General features: G+C 51.9%; 1 protein-coding gene across 3 annotated transcripts in view; it reads right to left on the bottom strand.

Annotated features, from left to right (window-relative positions):
* Positions 1-20590, bottom strand: part of ldlrad4b (low density lipoprotein receptor class A domain containing 4b) — a 74872-nt gene that overhangs the window by 21570 nt on the left and 32712 nt on the right. For 2 of the 3 annotated variants that reach the window (XM_029245999.1, XM_029246000.1), the window contains exon 3: positions 17181-17321. In XM_029245999.1, the coding sequence (XP_029101832.1) occupies positions 17181-17321 (141 nt within the window). Of the gene's footprint in view, positions 1-17180; positions 17322-17583; positions 17655-20590 lie in introns of those variants that run through there. The other variant, XM_029246002.1, reaches the window with a different exon arrangement.

The following is a 20590-nucleotide window of genomic DNA, read 5'->3' as shown; positions in this document are numbered from 1 at the left end:
GTATTGATGACAGCAATGTCAGCATAATGAAACCCGTGCGTCATTCAAGAAGGGTCTCGAACCTTGTCTTTCGACCCCCGCAGCCCTCCCCCACCTGCTCCACACACCTTCACTACTTGTACTAAAAATTCGACGCACACTTACTCATGTAAAGTACGTAAATGAAAGTGTATCGGTTTACAGCTGTGTGTGTCGGCGTGGAGCTCTTTCCTTTACTCTATCTGTACCTCGAACCGGAGACAAGTGCCTGCCAAATCCATAAACACCAATGATTTTTAATGCCATGGCAGTGAATGTAGAGGGATCGCACACACATTTACTCATCAAAACCGCCGTCACGTGCCATCACACCTCCCTAAATATTGCCTCTAATAATACACCGTTTCACACTTCTCCGCTACTTTATGTCACTCCACTCACGATGTTTAACGTACGTCACTCGTGTGAACCACGGAACACACAGGGAACACGCACCTCGCACCGCTGTGCGTCTGGGAACCAACGTGCAACCCCCCCCCCTCCCGCATCCCAAGCGCAAGTGCAGCGAGGTCGACGCGACTCCACCCCCAGCAGACACGGGGGCGGGTGAGAGTGGGGGGAGTACCGCATACCACCCCCACCCCGGCCGTCTGCCTTTAAACACAAGTAACCAATAAGAACTGCCGGCTGCTGCGACCGCACGAGCTCTGCGCTTTTACCGCACGCATCGCCTTTCACTTTGTCGCCGAGTTTACTTTGCAATGACATTCGAAACACCGCGTACGCCGACCGGGAGCGCGTTCCCGCACGTCACGCGAGCGCGCTCCGCCTCGCTCTCTGTCCGGTGGCGCCCCCTAGCGTCCAGCGGGCCGCGGTACCGGAATCCGTCCTCCAGCGGCGGCCAAAGTTGAGCGGTGCGAGTCGGAGCGCGGAACCGGCAAGCGACCCGCACTACGCTGCTGTCTTCAGGAGGGAGAAAAACACACAATTATTTGGCAAAAACAGAGCTCATCTGTCAGATACATCACTGGGATATATTCGTGTTTTCTACAGCACAGTTTCTCACCTAGAAACGAGCATATTCTAAGAGCCAGTGTGACACACTGCCCCAGAGCAATAAAATCAGCTTAAAAATATAAATATAAAGCAACTTCTGTTAGTAAAAAGTCGCTAATCGCAAAGCATTAATAATGTAGCCAACTGCTTTACAAGATAAATCGACTTTACAGTGATTTACCCATTTATAAAGCAGGCCATTCTTATTGTACCGAACCAAGGTAAGGACTTTGAGCAGGAGCCCCGCAGCAGGACTGGTAAAACCTGGCAATTTCCCAGAGTAAGACCAAAGCCCTTACACTCCACTACCTGCTGCCATTTCTACTCTTGCAAAAAAAAGAAAAAACCAAACTAAAAACATAAAATCCATCAACATTATAAAATGTAGTTAAACATGAATGACAGAATGACTCTTTACAAGGTTAAACCAGCACAAGCTCTCTCTCTCTCTCTCTCTCTCGCTTGCTCTCACACACACAGGGCCTGTTCATGTTTCCACAAAGGTGTCTTTCCAACAGGAGGAGACAGGACTCTCAGGCCGGTCACCTGAGCCACCCTACCCCCCCCCCCCCCACACTCCGTCTCAGGAAAGAAACAGGAGCTTCCTGTTTGTCCTCGTCCCCAGTAATCTTCTCCCTGGCTCACGCCTGCCAGCTGTGGTCCTCCTGCGTGGCCCCCACCCCACCCCACCCCACCCCGTGACCCCGGTCACCTCCTTCGCGCCCTGCCCCGACTCCCTCCGTTCTGCTCTTATCGCCGCCGACAACGGTAGCGGTCTGCAGAGTGGCACACCTTGCGGAGAGTCGGCTGGGAGGGTGGGCTCGGGGGGAGGGGGCGAGCTGGATGCCTGCAGACCGCCACTGCAGCACGGCGAGCACATAATCACCAGGTATTGGCTTTTTTCGCTCTCCTGCAGGCCTGTTGAGCATCGTAATGGGCCGGCTGCCCAGGAGGATGAGGTAATGTCTAGGTTTAATGCCAATCTCCCGAACTGGCAAGACTCTGCGGTTAGACAGGCTCGCGGTAAGACAGGAAGGACAGCGTATCGGCTGCGTCAATATTAATGACATTATTACCTGGAAGAGGAAACCAACGGCATTACTGCAGCCACTCTTCTTAATAATAACTGTTATATTATGACCGCAGGTCCTCCTAAAATTTATCACGCGCTCGTAAACAATAGAACGAGGCCGACGCGACCGGCCGACCGCAGCTCTGACCAGGTCGCTTGGACCCCAGGTGCCGAACCACCAAATTAGGGCCGCTGACAAATCACATGGCCGCAGATCGCTTCCTTCTATCACATCAGTCACTTAACCTAATCAATAATCAGGTTCCACAGCTGGGTTTTGATTATGCGTACAATTATTTTAATGACATAATTATTATTATTTTATTTTTCAGCAGCAAAGATAATAGTTAGCTTGGTATGAAGAAGACCGATATATTATCATATTTTTAAATTATTACATTTTATTTATTCATCCATGTGAGGCTTTACTCCAAAGGCCTTACTCCCATATACGAAGCTACTTATAATTATTTATTCGTTCACGCAGTTGATCCTTTAAAAATAAGACATTAAGCTTCGCAACGACTTACCCATTATACAGCGGGGAATTCTTACTGCATCAATTCCGGAAAAGTACTTTGATCGCTGGTTCTACAGCATGAGCGGGAGTCGAAGCCGAGTCCTGCAACTGCAAGCCGATGGCTGACTGCTACGCCACCTGCTGCCCCTACATCATCAGCGAGCTCAAAATTAATTTCCCAAGAACCTTGATCATATCCTGTGCAACATAAATACCAGTGTAAGTTCCAGGCATCATTTTACATTTACATTATCTCATTTAGCTGACACTTTTCTCCAAAGTGACTTACAGTGATTTACCCATTTATACAGCTGGGTAATTTTACTGGAGCAATTTAGGGTAAGTACCTTGCTCTAGGGTACTACAGCTGGAGGTGGGAATGGAAACCTGCGACCTTTGGGTTCAATGGCAGCACCTCTAACCACTACACATGATAGTTCTGAGAGAAAACAAGGTAACCTTTAACCTGACAGGTGTAAAATCCAGTTTTCCCTGGTCATCCTCCTCAAAAAGCCGTGCGGATACATGTGGTATCATTAAAAGGCACGAAATGTCCTCTATAATGTTCAGTGTGACTCAGCACTAACGTACAGTTCGGGAGACACTTAAAAACATCTCCTCCACAGTGGACAAAAATGAATGGGGGGGTTTTTTCAGACAGACAGTATTAAGTTAAACAAAAGTAGGCTGTTGCTTGCGTTCAAACATAAAGCAGTTACTGAAATTTATTTGATTCAAAACAATTTTTTAATTCAAATATTTGATTCTAAACGAGTGCGAAGGACAGAACTGACAGAGTGCAGAACTGACAAAAAATTCTGCTATCTGGATGAGCCTTAAAACAGGTCCGGTCCCATTTGGAAAGTTTAATTCTCAGCTGATGCTGTCAAAGCTGTCTCCCTGCTCTGTGATACGCCAACCCCCCCACCCTTGTCATTTAAGGGTGTGATTGATTGAAGGGTCGGAGGGGCTCGCTCGGGGGTAATGTGGCTTTGACATCTCGTAAAGACGTGGAGCGCCGGGGCCCTGATCTCCGCTCAAATATGGGTCGGCTCCTGTGCCTTGGGCTCCGTGAGTTCAAAATATTGGCCTGCAAAGAGATCCCACCTAAAACACAGGAGGTCTCTAGAATGAGCAGAGATCGGGGGGGGGGGGGAATACTGCATCACTTACCGCCGGGGCTCTGGTGCTCTTGTTTCCACTCGCCCTCGTGCAGTGGAAGCAAAAGCAATAATATACATCCAGCCGTCTATTGCGAGTAATCGCGCGTTCGGTGCAGTTGCGGTACTAGGGAGGGACGTAGGGAGACTCATGCAAACTCCACCCAGCCTGAGCAGGACTCGAACCCGCAGCCCAGGAGCTGAGAGGCACCAGCACTATATATCATGCCACCATTTTCCTGTGAAAAACCCTGGTTGGTATGAGTCAAATAGGAATCGACAGCACTTACCCTAGTCGTACTCCAAAGATCCCGAGGCTCAATGTTTGTGCAAAACTATAATTATTATCTGTCATCTGCCACAGATTTGGAAGCTCTTTCCCCCTCAGTCTTAACCTTGCCAGCAGCTCCATCTGAACATTTGGCCGATGGCTTTATCCAAAGCAGTGGTTCTTAACCCGGGGTCCAAGGGCGCCTGGGGGGTCCATGGGCAGCTTTGCAAATGACACTAACTAAAAAACTTAGAGAAAACATATATATTACTATGGTATTACTATCTATGACATAATTCTCTGGGAAGGTTATCGAGTGCGGTAAGAGAGTCCATCTCTGTGCAGTAAATTGAGTGCAGTGGTTATTTATGGACATTACTCTAGGAGCACTCCTTACCGGGCAGCTCCCCTCCTGGGACTTGAACCAGAAACCTTCAGGCTGCAACAAGACTACCCGCAGTCCGTTAATGGCAGTGACAAGGGGTCGGCCGGTACTCTTGGCCACGGGTCCCAGGCTGACCAGCACAGGCGACTGCGGTACGCCAGGTCACACAGCATCACTTCCCATTTGTGGGGGAAACAACCTAATCTTCCCTGGCACCTTACACCCCGGCAAGGGTGCGGGTTCGAGACACGACCATCCTCCCGACGCATTAATTATGCGAGCAGCGGGGCGCTGCCCACGTGACTGACTCCCACTGCCAGGCACCCCATCCGCTCGGTCTGTAATAAACCCTCCACAGGCAACCGGGGCTGATGGTCACTTCCATGAACAAAAAGAGGAAAAACGGCGGGGTTCTCTGGAGAGGGGAAACCAGCGAGGCTGAGCAGTGTGTACGACACACACACACAGGCTTCCTCAACTGGGGCTTCAGAACAGGATAGCGCACTGCTTCACACGCTTGGGCCTGCATGACTCTGGGAGTTCACACCCCCCCCCCACAGACAGGTTCACAGGTGCACTTCGACGTCTGCTTGAGTCACGGTAAATTTACACTGAATCCCTCGCCCCGCCATCTCCCCAAATGCTAAATGCATTAAGCATCGGCAATGCACCGCAATCAGGGCTAACACACACACACACACACACACCCTGAACCGAACAAGGTAAAAGCTATACACTTTACCACATCTAATCCGCTTCACCCTCCCCCAGCGCAGCCCATGTGAATGGCACTTGACCTGAGGGTGGATTAAGGTACGACTTGTGATTCAACACATTTTCAAAAGCAACAGCGCGACCGACTCGAGACGGCGTCGGAGGGTAAATGAATCAGACGTGCATGAAAAGATGCGCGCGCGCGGGAAAGTGCTGCGCCGCGCACACTCGCGCCGATCTCCAGCAGCGACGGATGCCGACTCCGTCACGAGGACTCGGAGCTTCAAAAGACGGTGTAAACGTCCCTAAATTGTTTTCCCTTCAACCACCTTCAAGCCGGTTTGTCACGCAAATGCTGCCGACGCCCCCTTTGTGCCGTGACAGATTAGCCCCGTCTCGGATTTATTTTCCTAATCCCTACGGAGGCAGCCCACCCCCCCCCACCCCCAACACCCACCATCTCCCTTCTCTATTTCACTTCCCTTGAGTGGGGCGGGAGGCGAGGGAGGGGGGATCAATCGTCTCAGTCTGTAACTCAGGCTGCCCAACACCGCCCCCTCTGGACGATTCCCTCATCGCAAGCCGTTCATCGCGGCGAAGGAGAGGCACGGTGCCCAGTCGTCGGCGGGGCCGTTCCCCGTCGATGCGCTCGGCGGCTGTCGGTGGCGCAGCCCCGGCACGGCCCGTTTGATGCGCCGCCAGAGCGCCCCCACCCCCGTCGCCGCCTCCCTCGCCGGCCCCCCTCTCGCGCCGGGGCGAGATGTGATTACTCATGATGGCGCATTACAGAGGTTCTGCCTCGCTTCCCGCAGCCATCCCCCTTGTCCCTGAGCATCGCAGGGGTGCGGGGCCGCAGTCGGGCGCTTTGCCGCGCAGACCTAAATTAGCCTGCAGTTTTCGTCTCTCTGCTGCGCAGACCTAAATCACGGCGCGACCCGTCTCTCGGCCGCGCAGACTCAAAGCGGGCTGCAGTGAGGTGCTGCGCAGGCTGCAACGCATCACAGCGCGGAGCGGGGCTGGACGGCACAGGGCAAAGCACCCGAGCCGCTGTTAATATTATTATTATTATTATTATTATTATTAACTAATCTGACACTTCTCTTCAAAACAACTTGTAATTTTCCGTTTGTACACTCAGCTGCGTACACCGATTTACCCATTTATACAGCGCAGCCATTTTTTACAGCACTAATTCAGGGTAAGTACCTTGACCAAGGGTAGTGCAGCAGAAGGTGGCATTTGAACCCGGGCCTTTCGACTGCAAGGAGGCGCCTCTAACCGCTGTGCCGCCCGCAACCTCATACTGCAAAAGGTACTGGTGCAAAGTTGTTATTTCTCTGCAGAAAAAGCTGTAGATGAAAATTTAAGAAAAAAAAAAATACAGATGCAAAGGGACCCCCGCGTGGCGCGCCGATGCGTTTTTCTCATGCGTGTCCTTTATGCGAAGCTGTTGGCGAAGGGGCACTGCGTCGCAGACACCCGCCGCCGTCTGAGTGGGAGTCGCCACGACCTACTTTCGGCACAAACACAACAAACAGCGAGGCACACAAGCGATGCCGCACACCCGCGCCCCCGCCCGGCCTGCTTTCTGGTCCGCCCGCAGGGCCCAGGCGGTTCCGCTCGCGTCGACCGCGCAGGACCCGGGTTTCACGGGTCCCGGGGCCGCGGACAATGGCGGATGCGGCCGACTTATCCGATCGGGGGCAAGAAGAGGAGCCCGGCCGCCGTGGGATTCTCGTGCGCTTTGCTCGGGGGCCGAGCAGAGGGTGACGGGGGGTCAAGGCGGCTCAAGTGCGGCTGCGTTCCAACCCTGAGCGCCAAGCGAAATGCTGCACAAAAGGAGCTACTTCATTCGTTGAGAAGAAATAAGTGAGGAGAGACGACGGGGGTGGGGTGGGGTGCTTTGTCCTTGCTGACCGTCTCACTGCCGTGATTTTTATAACCGCCGGGCTTTTACAATGCTCCCGCGGAGAGCGCCTGACGGCTGGAACTCCTGCACAACCCCCTTCCTCCTTCTCTGTTCCCGCCTCTCCGAGTCTGGCCCTCGATTCCTCCTCCTCCGTCCCCCCGACCCCCCCGCCTTCTGCTATCCCAAATCTGCCGCAAGGCTCCCTCTTCCTCTTCTCCACCAGACCCCCTGCGCTCCCGCCTTCCCGGGTTCACCGCTCGTGTTCCACTCCCTTTCTCCTCTCCCACCACTGGATTCCAGCCTCTTTCATTTGAATGGCGACGGCCCGCAGACGGGAGGCTCCCCGCGTGGCGCTTCCACCCCTGCATGTTCCTGCACGTGGCAGCCATGTTCGCACTCGGCACAGAAACGATCCTGCTCCTTTGTGTCGCCGCAGTGACCGGCAGCTCGAAAAAGTTTAAAAAAAAAAAAAAAAAAAAAAACACAAATTACACTCTGAAGAACGTTGCAGAATTTTTCTCCAAAAGGTTTTGACAATCCAGACAAGTCGACCGACCCGTCGTGCCTTCGCCCCACGTGACACCACCGTAGATTCGCGGTTATTACCCGCCACCGACCACGAGGGACAAAGTCGGGAGGGGCTGTATCTGACGGCAACTTTTGGAGAAAATTTGGAACCTATTGGAGTATTAATTTTGGAACCCAAAATTAGTACTTTTGTGAAGGTTACTGTATTACCCTGATGGGAGAGAACTGCTGATAAGTACAGTTTCATTTGTGTCGCACGTACCGCACGGTTTTGCCGAGAAAAAAAGCACCGAGATATAATATCCTTTGCGTGTCTGATTGTATGTTGTGCCTATGTGTGGGCAGAGCCCACTTCCCGAGATAAAAGCAAGCTGCACATGTGTTCTACGATCAACCTCTCAATGACTTCCAGACCACAGCGGTTTTACGTTGTTTGGATGAGGATTCAGAACCTGCCTGGGTTCGCCACGCGATACGACAGCCAGGGAGCGCCTTCCACCCGCTGCCCGGCCTCTGGCCGACCCCTCCGACTGCCACGGCGGGTCCTCCTGCGGGTCGGCGTTTGGCACCCCGCCCCACGGATCCCGCCACAGAACCAGCCCATCCCATCCGCCTCACCCGCCCCTCCGCTGCAGCTCGCTCACATCTGCATGACAGGGAGCCAACGATGGCGTCACGGAGGAAACAACGAGCGGAGGTCGGAGCCAGACACGGGGCCGAGGACATTCCGTACACAGGGCGCACAAAGGCTCCTGGTGACCGGAGCCCGGTCCCTCGACGATGACATCACGGCGACCTCAGCAGCAGCAACGGCAATAGCGGCTCTCGCATCTGCAGCCCACTCAGCTGCAGGGCGTCGGAGGAAGGCTGGCACAGCGAGCACAAAAATTACAGTAAGACAAGTACAGCATTGTGGAACAGGCTTGACAGGGAAAGAAGAAAGAGCCCATCGCCATGTTTTGAATTCTGCTTGCTAGCACCCTCCGAATGAGCTATCCAAATCAAATGGTAGTAAGTACTGCAAACACACACCAGCACAATCGGTAAAAGATTAGTAAAACAGATGCCCACCGGTTTATTACCAGGGTTGGTTCGGAAAACGTTCCACGTACCCAGCTGGTATACATAAAGGCTAACACTTTACTTTCACCTATTTTAGCTTCAAGTTATATTACAATTAAAACAAATTTAAATTCATGGAACAATAATACATTGCATCGAGAAGCTCCTGTTCAATGCCGAGTGTTTACCGACTCATCGAATAGACGCATCCGCCGTTCCGCGCAGCTCCTCCGGGAGCTCGGATGAGGCCCTGGTCATTTCACTTTGTGTGGGGAAAATATTTCGGTGTAAACGATGGCATTTAAAAAAGAGAGAATGCATGACGGTGTACTTTTATTTAGCTGTAGGCGCTGTGACCCGACCAATTGATCGTACTATGATGGCTGAGGTAAGGCCCTGCTGGCCCCTTTCTTGCAGGTCCTGGTTCCTCATCCCTCCTACTAACCTGCGACACTTGGGAGGACCAGACGTGAGCCGCAAACCCGGTTCCGATTCCAGTGAACACGGCGTGACTCTGAAACCCTCTTCCCTGGATGGCTTATCACGCTGACGGCTGCAGCTGTGACAGTTGGGCAGTTTTTAGGTGTGCGGGGGGGTCTCGAGGTGCTGGCCCTGAGGAGGCTGCCTGCATTTGCCCACCGGAGGTTTGGTGCTCCAGATGGGCTTTGGTAGGGACACGGTACATGGGAGTTGAGAGAAGGGACCTCAATCGCTATGGTCTCCACACACCTTTTCCATCTGCTCCAGTTGAGCTGTCACTTTATGTGCAATTCACTTTTTGTGCATTCTTGTGCTTGCCTGGGTGTGGTATTCACCTGTTCGAGTATTGTTCCAGCGCCTTTCCCCACTACGTTGGTTCATTTGTGCTACTGGAGCCTTGTACAATTTCCTCTGGGATCGATAAAGGATCGATACACCGGTCGATACAGTGGAAGTGATCTGAACTGACCCGACTCCTTCTGTTTGGGTATTCCTGACTACGTAAAGACGGCTCACGTTCGCTCTGCAAAAGACATTTTTAAAAAAATATACAAGTGGTCTCCGACCTACGATGGCGTTACGTTCCGCAAAACCCATCGTAAGTCGAAAATGCATTTAATACCCTAACACAACCTCTGCGTGACACACCGTGAGATGCGGATCGCTACCGCTGTCCAGCATCGCGAGAGAGCATCGCTCCTCTTATTGCTTGCCCGAGAAAAAAAATCAAAATTCAGAATTCGAAGTACGGTTTCTACTGAACGTCTATCGCCAGCTCACTATCGTAAAGTCGAAAAAATCCTAAGTCGAGGAGCACCTGTATAACTGAAAGAAAATGGTACTGAAAATAAACACGCAGAAAGATTCATAACTCAACTATCTGCAAAATGAGGAGTCAAGGAGGGCAAAGGTGCCAAAAAGGTGAAGAGCACCTCCCAGCAGAAGACCCAGAAGATCTCCTTCGCTCCTGTCGCAGGCCGACGCTCACCTCATTTCTCTCTACAGTGCAATGCCGGTTTGGGAGTGACTGCTTCGCAAATGCAGCAAAGGGGAGCGACGACTGCCGTTTACCAGGAGGGCTTTGTACTCGCAGGAATAAAGCGCGAAGTAGGAACGGAGCAGAGCGGAGGAATGCGGGCGACACGTGACCGTTCCCGACTTCCGCAGCCCCTGCTCCTGTCGGACAGCACCGGCGGAAAACTTGTAGCACTCACGTCCGTGCCGAAGTCGGCAATCGCTGAGGGACTTCGAAACAGGCTTACACATTAATTAATTATTAGACACTGAATATTTCAACTTCTCATACATGGAAGTGGGGAGGCGTAGAAAAGGGGATGAAATCCTGAGCGCTGCCATTGAGCGCAGAAGAGCCCCCCCCCCCGCCGCCTATCCATTGAGTAACTGAGCAACGGACCCGAGGGCGCGGGGCAAACGAGGAGGCGCACGGGGGGGCAAAACACCCCGGAGAAAGAGGACGCCGCCGCCGCCGCCACTGCCGCCCGGTGCCGCATCAACAGGCTTTCCCTCCAAATAAAGATAAAGGAGTAAATCCGGGTTGTGTTGTGTTCGAGAAATGAGGTTTTGGGGAACGCAGCGGGAGCTTGTCACGACAGCGAGCACCCACCTCTGCGGCTTCCACAAGCAGGGCCGGAGGGGGTGAGAGACGCCCCCACCCCCTTCCGAAACAGCGTGCGTCCTTGGCAACGGTACATAACCTACTTAAACAACGCTAATGCAAGGTGTTACTGCAGCATTAGGGCGAAAGCATCCGTGCTGTGGTAAAGCCCCATTAGGAACACGATTACAAGCACGGATCCATCAAGCCTCATCTCTTCGCACGGCTCGCCAAAAACACACGGCAACGTTCCTTTTATGCGTGTTAAACATTAAAGCAAAGGCCTTCTCGCTCGGAGTTTGACGGCAGGAGCTGCGAGACGTTCCCTGGTTCTCTCTCGCTCTCTCTCCTTTGTTTCCCTCCTCGACCCAAAAAGAGCCCAGAGCAGCACATTTTTTAACCGAGGGTCAAATTCAAAGAGACAACATCCTGTCCGATATCGTTTCTGGGAGCGCGGCTGAGAGGCCTGTGCGCTGGGCCTCTTTCCTCTCATCTCTTTCCCTTTCCTCCTTCCTCTCTGTACGTTCCACATCTGGGGGGGGAGGAAACGCCTCTGTCCTGAGAAAACACGGCAGGCCGAGGAGAGGGGGTGTCCGCTTCTGCTTCTCCCTCCCCGCCCCACTTTTTCGGCTACGGCCGCAACGGCACCTTCTGCACACGCCGTGAGGAATTTGTGCACCGAGAAGACACGGACGAAAGAGAGGGTGGAGGACGGTTGCTGTGTCTGTTTAAGCAGGGGACGGCTGGTAGCCGACTGGTTTAGAGCTACTGCCCTTGAACCCGAAGGTCGCAGGTTCGAGTCCCACTTCTGGCTTTAGTATCCCTGCGCAAGGTACTTAACCTAAAATTACCCAGCTGTATAAATGGGTAAATACCTCAATGTTGTAAGTTGCTTTGGAGAAAAGTGTCAGCAAAATGAATAAATGCAAGTGCTCTGCAGAACACAAAAGGAAAAGTAAGGGTAGCAGTTAGAGCTTTGCACTCAGAGGGTGCAGACCTGAATCCTCGCTCCTGCCATTGTACCCTTGATTGAGGTGTTTACCCTGAAATGATACAGTAAAAATTACAATGCTGTATTGACAATAATAATAATAATGGGGGGGAAAAACCAAGTCCCTGCCCCCCTCACCAGCTGAAGTTAGTTTTGCTTCCATGCAGGAAGTGAGAGACGAGCAATTAGCCACAGCATGGAAGCGACACCAGCTCTGCGGCGGCAGGAAGGTGATGGAGGAAGAGTGAGAAGAGAGACGAGGCAGAACGTCGCCTGCGGCACGAGGATGACTGTCAGGGAAAGAGATTTATTTACTAACTACAACACAAGTGCCTTTTAGAGTCCGTGTGGCATCCCTGTCTTTGCTCTGCACACACGACACATGTTTCTCTGAAGGAAAGGGTCTGTGTCGATAACAAGTAGAGCAGTGAGTCGGGACCACCACGTACAGTTCCGTTCCAAAGGTCCTCATCATGTTGCTTTCAGTGCAGCGATAACCCTACTTTTCATTTATTCCCTTAGCTACCACTTTTCTCCAAGGCAACTTACAACATTAAGGTTACACATATTAGCTCACAATTACTTACCCATTTATATAGCTGGGTAACTTTACCAGAGCAACTGAGGGTAATTACCTGGTTCACAGGTACTGCAGCCAGAGGTGGGGATCAAACTTACAACCTTCAGGTCCAAAGGCAGTAACTCCAACCACTACGCTACCAGCTGTGCCTGAACCCAGCCTGCTTCGGTGAAACATTCTTTTGCAGAAATTAGTAAACACATAAAAAAAAAAGGGCATTTAGGACTAAGACTTAACGGACAATAAAATCCGAAACGCATGCGAATGTAATGCGGACCCCTGGCTGAAGCTCCACGGCGAAAACAAGAGGGATTATTAGGAAACGCCAAAGACCCTGTCAAAGAGCTTCTCTCCACCCCCCGTGACCTTGACCTCCGACCCCGCGATCGCTGGGACGAAGCAGAGCCGGCAGGCCAATGGCGAGCGCCATCTTCCGGGACAAAGGACCGCCGCGGGTCGAGACGGGGAGCGCTCAATGGGCCCAGCTGCCGTGGGATTCGACGCCCAGGCGAGGTCGTCCGGGACGAGACGCCCCGGCAGAGCGCTATTAAAGAGGCTTCAAAGTCCGACAGGGGGCCCGGCAGCGCGCTCCGAGAAAAGCAAGGTGTAAAAGCTCCGGCTAAAGAGAGGTGGTGGTGGGAAGGGGGGGATCTGTCATATTTATTCAACCCTTCTCAGATTGTCTGTCCAAAACAGTCCTGTAAACGCATGGAAATGAGAGCCCGTGAAAGGCGAGCGAAGCCGGACAACAGACACCGGAATCTGCATATGAATGCGAGACGGAGCTCTCCAGCGGGGGAGGCCCAATACCAACGCCCTCCTCTCCCCCCATCCCGCTGCTCGCGCCGGCAGGGAGGTGTTAAAACACCACCCTCCATTATTGGTGGCAGCGCGGAGCTGGGGAGGGGGATGGGAACGGAGGTCATCGCCTCCTTAAGGCAACAGGGATTTGAACCAATGGAGCCCACGCCTCACCCCGACGGTGCTATTCAATTACGGCGTCGGCCGCACTCATTTTCCGCGTTATTGATCTCGGAGTCACACGGGAGAACACGCTCCGGCTGCCCGCTGTCAGCCCCCCGCCCCCAGCCCCCAGCCCCTCGCGTTCGGGTCCCTCGCATACTTCCAGGCTTCGAGCTAATTACCCTCTCGGTCACCAAAACACCGGTGTCAATCTAAGGCAAAACGCTTAATCCATCTTTACAGAGCGATTGAGGTGTGTGCTTCAATGAGATAAAGCGATGAATAGGTAAATCCCCAAGAAAATGTGTCTGACAAGCGTTTTGTTTCGTTGAGCGCCGGCTTAAGGCAAGTCGAGCACAAAAAAAAGTGCAAACAAAGTTGGGATAAAAACAGAAAACATAAAAGTACATACCAATTAAACAGTAAAAAAAAAAAAAAAAAAAATCTATGCAGCCATCCCATATAATAATGAAATATCACTTTAGTTAAAACAACTTATAGCTAACTTTCTTAATGTATAGCTTTTATCTTATATTATGGCTTTTCAGTTAGTTACATTACATGTGGTAATAAAATTACTCACATTAATAGCATAGTTAAAGTGTAGCAGAACCATTACTACTCCTACGACCTAATATAAATTACAAACAAATGTAAAAATATATTCCCTTAATCTGCACCAATCTGCAGTAACATGATTTCTTAACACTAAAATGACTGATTAAATGAAAATATTACCCTGCCGGGGTACAACTTATTTGAGGGTCCGTCTACGCCGCATAGCTCAGATTTTCTCGAAAATAATGCTGTGGCTCGACTTTGCCCTCAGTCCATAAAGCACCGATCATGACTAAAATTAAGTATTTGCTATGATGGAGAAAACATCAGAAGCGATCAGAAAGAGAGGGAAAAAAACATGAAAGAAAATCAATTTTACTTTCAAAAGTTTCAAAGGGAATAAGGAGTGAATTTTTGAGAGCAGCGGCATCCAAAGCCACAGCAAGCAGGGCAAAGGGCGATGGGTGAAGGGCTATGGACGAATGACGAAGGGCGATGGGCGAATGGCGGTGGGTAAAGGGCCGGGGACTAAGGGCGACGGATGAAGGACGAAGGCCAACGGACCAAGCGCGATGGACGATAACGACTGCGCTCTTTGATTTTCCATGGAAATAAAGCACTGTGGGTATTGGGGAGGGGGGTCAACTTTGTTAGGGGTTACTGAGGGGGTGAGTTTGAGGTGAGGAACAAGTAAAAGAGGGTAAGGCTGAGCCTTTCGCCCTGTGTTGCCGGGTTAAGCTCCGGCACCCCGTGACCCCGTATGGGACAAGCGTTTCAGACAGCGTGTGTGTGTGGGCCAGGCTGAGTGGCTATTCGAGAGCATCGTCCCGCATCACGTACTGCAGGTGCCCGGAATACATCCGCCGAACCTGGCCTGCCGACAACAAACAAACAAATAATAATAACAACAACAACAATAATAATAAGAACGATCCTTAACGTGGAACAGCACAAATATTTTCCTACCTCCCTGAGGGCACTCGAGTTCTGAGCGTATTCCTAGCGAGACAGACGATCAAAAAAAGCCACGTCCACCTACGTGATTGGCAGCAGCCGAGAGACACTTCGGGTACGAGCCAGACCCGAATCCAGGGAACTTTGTAAACCGACCAGAACTAATCGCAAGGGTCTTACGTCAATAAAGTCATGGCCCTTGTGTCCCACCTTCCAAGGGTGCCCCCCCCACTCACCCCCCACCCACATGAGGCAGAACGACCGCTGCGACACACACACACGCACACACATGCAACAAATGGGTTTTTGTTCCCAACACGTTACTAATCCAAATTGGGTTTGTTTATTTCAGAATGTCATCTGATCGGTGTGGGGGTGTTGCGGGGGCAGGGCAGCGAGAGGGGACCTGACTTCCCCGTCACTTAAGCCCGAGTCTCATTGTTTGTCCTGCGAGACTCGACGCTTCACTCAGGCGCGCACCGTCTAGACAGTATTCATGATCCATCTGTCTGGCACTGGCGCAGCCGGGAAGATGGCAAACTCGATTAGAATTGAAACGTTTCTGCCTCCGTCTCCCTCTCTCTCTCTCTCGCTCTCTCTCCCCCTCTCGCTCGCTCGCCCGGCCGGCGAATCGGTACGGCGGCTCGGAAAATTACAATCGTCGTACGGGTTTCTCATAATAGCGCCGCCAGACACTTTCATTAACATGCGCTCTAGACAGCTAAATATTTTTAAGTACCTGGGTCGCGCTGGACTTCCGCGGAAAATGAGTGCCCCCCCTACCGCGTCTGCTGCGCACAGCAGCCCGGTGGCAACAGGAGGGGGTGGGGGGTGGGTCATGACAACAGAACAAAAACAATCACAAGTAAAGAAATAATAAAGAACAGCATTAAAACACACCGGGTGACTGTGCTAAAGAAGTCACAGAACACGACGAGACATCGAGGGCTCGATGTACGCAGTCCAGCAGGTGGCGCGGTGGTTAGAGTCACGTCTACGCGATCACAAGTCCCCAGGTTCAAATCCCATCTCGTGCTTCGTTGCAATTGTTCAAGTTACTTAACCTGAATTGATACAATAAAAACTGCCCGGCTGTAGTGCGGGTAAATCGCTGTACGTGGTTGGGTAACAGTACCAAGAAAAGTGTTGGACAGACAGAGGTAAATATACAAACAGACTCCAGAGCCTCTCCGCAAAACTCCACTCGAGACTATTAAAGATACATGCAACAGAAGCCTCTCTGCATCACATCCATCGGCCCTTTGGCGTCCCGAGCGTCCATTGGCCGAGACTCACGGCGCTGACCTCAGCCGGGGGGCAACGGGACGGCGTCCACGCCCCGCCACAGCCGGGGACTGCAACACACACAAGGGAGCATCCTAACTGCTGGGATTACACCTCATGAACTCCCATCCTCAGCCCTAAGTGGTCTGGCTATATCCCCTGGACACCCTGCCGAGCCACAGGACTCCGGCGAAGAGCACATTTGGCACTCGGTTGACGATTCCGATGAGGAATCGAGGCGCCGCGCCCTCTCAGCTCTTCCGCGGCAGCTCCCCGAGATGTGGTACACTTGTGTGTTGCTATATTTCACTCTCCTGTCCAGTGTGTCCCACACAGGTGTTGCCCAAGTTCTGGACTCTCACTCTCCACCTGAGCGCTACACACTTCTAAACGGTGAAATTGTCCATATGAGACACGGCACGTTGCAGCATCTCACCAATCTGAAAACAAATGCTAAGTACGAGTGTGTGAGACAACCCCTCCGTAGACACGCACACACACACGGCCCCCCCCGCCCCCTGTGTAGACCCCCAACTGAGAGCAGCGTGTCGGGAGGGAGCCGCAGCAGGAATCACAAGCTCCCGATCCGCGGCGGCGACCGCGCGGGGGTCCCCACGTCAGAACTGGGACGTGACGGCGCCGCTCCCCGTGGGACCGCCTGACACCCGCCGAGAAGCGGTAGAGGCGGGCTCCCCACTCGGGTGCGACAGAAACCCCGATCAAAACAAGACAGGCCCAAAAAGAGAAAACAACTTAAAATTTCAATGTCACTATTAGCATTACCTTTCAACCCGCTTTAATGAGGAGGAGACTCGACAAGCAGCAGGAACGCGTAACCAGAGAGACTGTTACCGTGGAGAGAGACGGGAAGCAGAGAGAGGAAAGGGAGGGGGCAGACGACATGCAGAAAATGAGCTGGGAAGCACAGGAGATGCTGCTGACTCCTACAAGACAAGAGGAGGAGACGTGTCGGGATGAGGATGAGGAGGGGGAGGAGAGGTGGACACCGACACCGACACGGCGGGGATGCGCGCGTGACCCACGGGGCCCGGGAGCTGCCGGGAGAAAGTGCGTTTGAGCAGAAAAGAGCCCGACTCACAGCTGAAGATGCCGGGCGGGGGCTGCTGGGTCGCCGCGGGGCAGTTCTCCTCGTCGCTGTTGTCCCCGCAGTTGTTCAGCTGGTTGCAGATTAACGATCCGAGGCGCAGGCAGTTGCCATTGGTGCAGTGGAATTTGCACTCTGGGAAGGGAGAAAGGAGAAGAAAGGCTTTCAATGCGGACCGGTCGAGGCGCACAAAACGAGGACGGCGTCACGTGGCGGTGCGCCAAAAAGCTGAAACTGCTGTGCGAGTTTCGTTTCAACCAAGACAAAATTATACCATGTTTTACTCTTCATTTAATCCCCGTCCATCCTGTTACCATATTCAACAGATCTGAAATTCCACCGCACTCCCATTGCTCATTATATATGTATAACAAATAAATGTACACTGCCAACTCACCTGACAAAAATATGGGACCGGAAGTCTGTCTGCGACTCGATTTTTTCTCAAATCCAGCATCACGTTCACCAGTAAGCAACAATCAATAAAATCTTAACAGTGCAGATTTCCCTCGATTTATTCACTTCAAAAAGCAAACGGGGTGGCACATCGGGTAGCACTGCTGTCTCTCAGCGCCTGGGTGGGGCAAGGGGACATGGGTTTGATCCCCGCTCAGTCTGTGTGGAGTCTGCATGTTCTCCCCGTGTCTGTGTGGGTTTCCTCTGGGTGCTCTGGTTTCCTCCCACAGTCCAACGATATGTTATCAGGTTCCCCCATACTGTGTGAGTGGCAGAGAGTGTGTGTGTTCCACTGATGTATGGATGAGTGACCCAGTGTATCTAGCAGTGTAAGTCACCGTGGTGAATAAGGTGTGTGGGCTCATAACACTACATAGAGTTCATTGGAAGTTACTTTGGAAAAGCATCTGATAAATAAATAAATGTAAAAGGAACAACAAGTCATTAAAGACTTCTGAAGGCAAAAATGTTATCTCCATAACATCCTATTAAATCCTGACTGTTGACCAGTTCATGCACATAAACACGTTCATTAGCATCTGGAACATCCAGCTACACAATCAAAATCTTAAGCACTACTGATCGCCCGATCGACCGTAAAAGTGGAAGCGAGTTGAATTCAGGTGATCCGTGTTCCGTCTGGGTGCTTCTCATCGCCAACTAACGGCTGATCGCGTAAAAACGGGTTACTTTTTCTCTGCAACAAGCATACGCTTCAGAAAACAGGGTGTGACACAATAATACTTTATTAAACCCTGCAGGGAAACTCACACACGGCACCTCAACATGACACAGGATAACGAGATGCACCGTTATACCTACAAAAAACACCGAAACAAATACCGAAACAGACGAGCGAAGAGAACATGAGAAGAAAACGCAATTAAAAATAAACAAACCGGAAGATGTTCATATATTCAAAAATTAATGACTTAAAAGGTCATAAGAGGAGCCAAAGTATTTCATCTGTATATACAGTATGTATCCGTGGGTCACAGGTTACCAAGGACATAAGATGAAGAGTGTCTGGTCAGCGGAGACCCTGGATTTGCTCATTTGCTACAAAAATTTTCATAAATAGAGATACGGGTGAAAAAAAACAAGATATGAAAGTACATTTATGTGACTAAGTAATATTAACAAACATGCGGTGGTTCTATCCACTGCATATGAATATATATATCTATATCGTCTTAAGTTTTATCTTACAAGGTTCCTCCGGCAGATATCGTGCCGAACGTGTTCCGCCCCAGAGGGATGGAGTACGGGTACGATACACACAACAAACGGCACCCGCCCCACCGCCCTCCCGGGGGGCCAAAGGGCGTCTCCGCGGCGTCGCGCTCACGGGCGTCGCAACAAGCAACTTGTTCCGGCTCACGGATCAAATAAATCGTGTTCATAAAATAAATAATGTTGAGAACAGCAGTCGCACCGCTGAGGGATCTGCAGCATTTTGCTGTCTGGCTCCGTTACCAAGGTGATGACAGTACTGAGGTTTTTCGCTCAGGCTTTAGAGTTTTAAAAAAAAAATTGCAATAAACACACAGTTGACAGTCTTGAGCATGTGTGATTTCGACGAGGGAGATGCCGAGAGGCCCCTGCAAAACACGGAGCGCTGGGAGGGGACTGTGGTCTGAGGAGCGGGAGAAAGTCCCCGTTTCGCTTCCCTGCAGCTCACGGGTTTTAATCCAAGGCATCATTCGGACTGGAACTCGCCTCCGCCTGGCGCTCCAAGAGCAAATAATCTGCTAAATCAGAAGGTAGCCGGAAAGCCTACATGCCTGAAGAGGTTCCCACCCCGGACTTGGAGCGAACCTGCGAGAAAGGCGCCAGGCGCACGACAGTGGACACGAAAGATCTGTCTCTGGTGGGTCCCGAAGAGCAGCGAGGATCTGGTGAGGACTAGAATCCAACGGAAGACTTGATGTGGTTTGCGGATTTGCCCTCCAATGGGGTGGAACGAGTCCCGTCCGTCCCTCAGAGCTGCTGAATCCCTCCCAGAGTTCGAGAAAGGTCTCAAGAACACGGCTCCTTCCGCACCCACTTCTCTCCTGATCTCCTCACAGCTACACACCTTCAGTCATGATCACCTTGGTTACCTCATCAGACTCAATTCTCCCAGCAGGTCCTCACATGTCGTGCTGCAGGTGCTTTGCTTTTGTTTTTGAGTTATTCGACACTGGAGAAAAGCATCTGCTACATAACCGAATGTAAATGTCTTTTCAGACAGCCTGATACGGATGGGAGGAGGGATACAGCAGGGGCAGGGATTCGAACCCGGGACCTGCGGCGTGTCAGCTTCGACCGCTACCCTCACACCTGCTGCCCCAGGTAGCACTAGTTAGCAGATGCTATTCTTTGGCCAGTAACTGGGCTCGCACCGCAGCCTTGGCCGCATCAGTCGACTCCCGTGGCAAGATGCTTTATAAAAGAAAAAAAGAGTTGGTGTTGAAGTTTATTTTCACGAGGCAATCTGCGCAGTACTGCAGCGCTGCCAAATCTCCCCTGTGATTGGCGCGATGCGTTAAAAAAAGATGGTAATGACACAGCAGATTCTCCCGCACCCCCAACCCCACCTGGCCCCCCTGCTGAATGGGAACAGCTTGTACTTCACTCGTCTAGACAGGGAGGAGGAGGGATGAGGGGAGAAAAAAAAAAAAAAAAAACACAGATGCGAATGAAAGGACAAATGGACACGGGCGCGCTTTGCGACGCTCAATTAGGGCAGCCGGAGTCGCTCGGTCAGCCGCCGTTGCCCGTCTCGGCGCTCGTCTCCTCGGAAACGGCCCAGCTGGTTCGCCCTGGGGGGGGGGGGGGGCACCCTCGTCTTGATTTTCACAAAGAAGTCGGAGAAAGCAAAACGAGCACCGGAGTTTAAATTTAATGATGGAAAAAGGCTTCCGCTCCTCCCTTACGCGCAGCTACAAATACCTGCCGCCGGAGCC

This window comes from Scleropages formosus, chromosome 18, assembly GCF_900964775.1.
Source record: "Scleropages formosus chromosome 18, fSclFor1.1, whole genome shotgun sequence".
In the NCBI taxonomy this organism is placed as follows: Eukaryota; Metazoa; Chordata; class Actinopteri; order Osteoglossiformes; family Osteoglossidae; genus Scleropages; species Scleropages formosus.
Note: the sequence above shows the minus strand (reverse complement) of the source record. Positions and strands in the feature narration are given on the sequence as shown.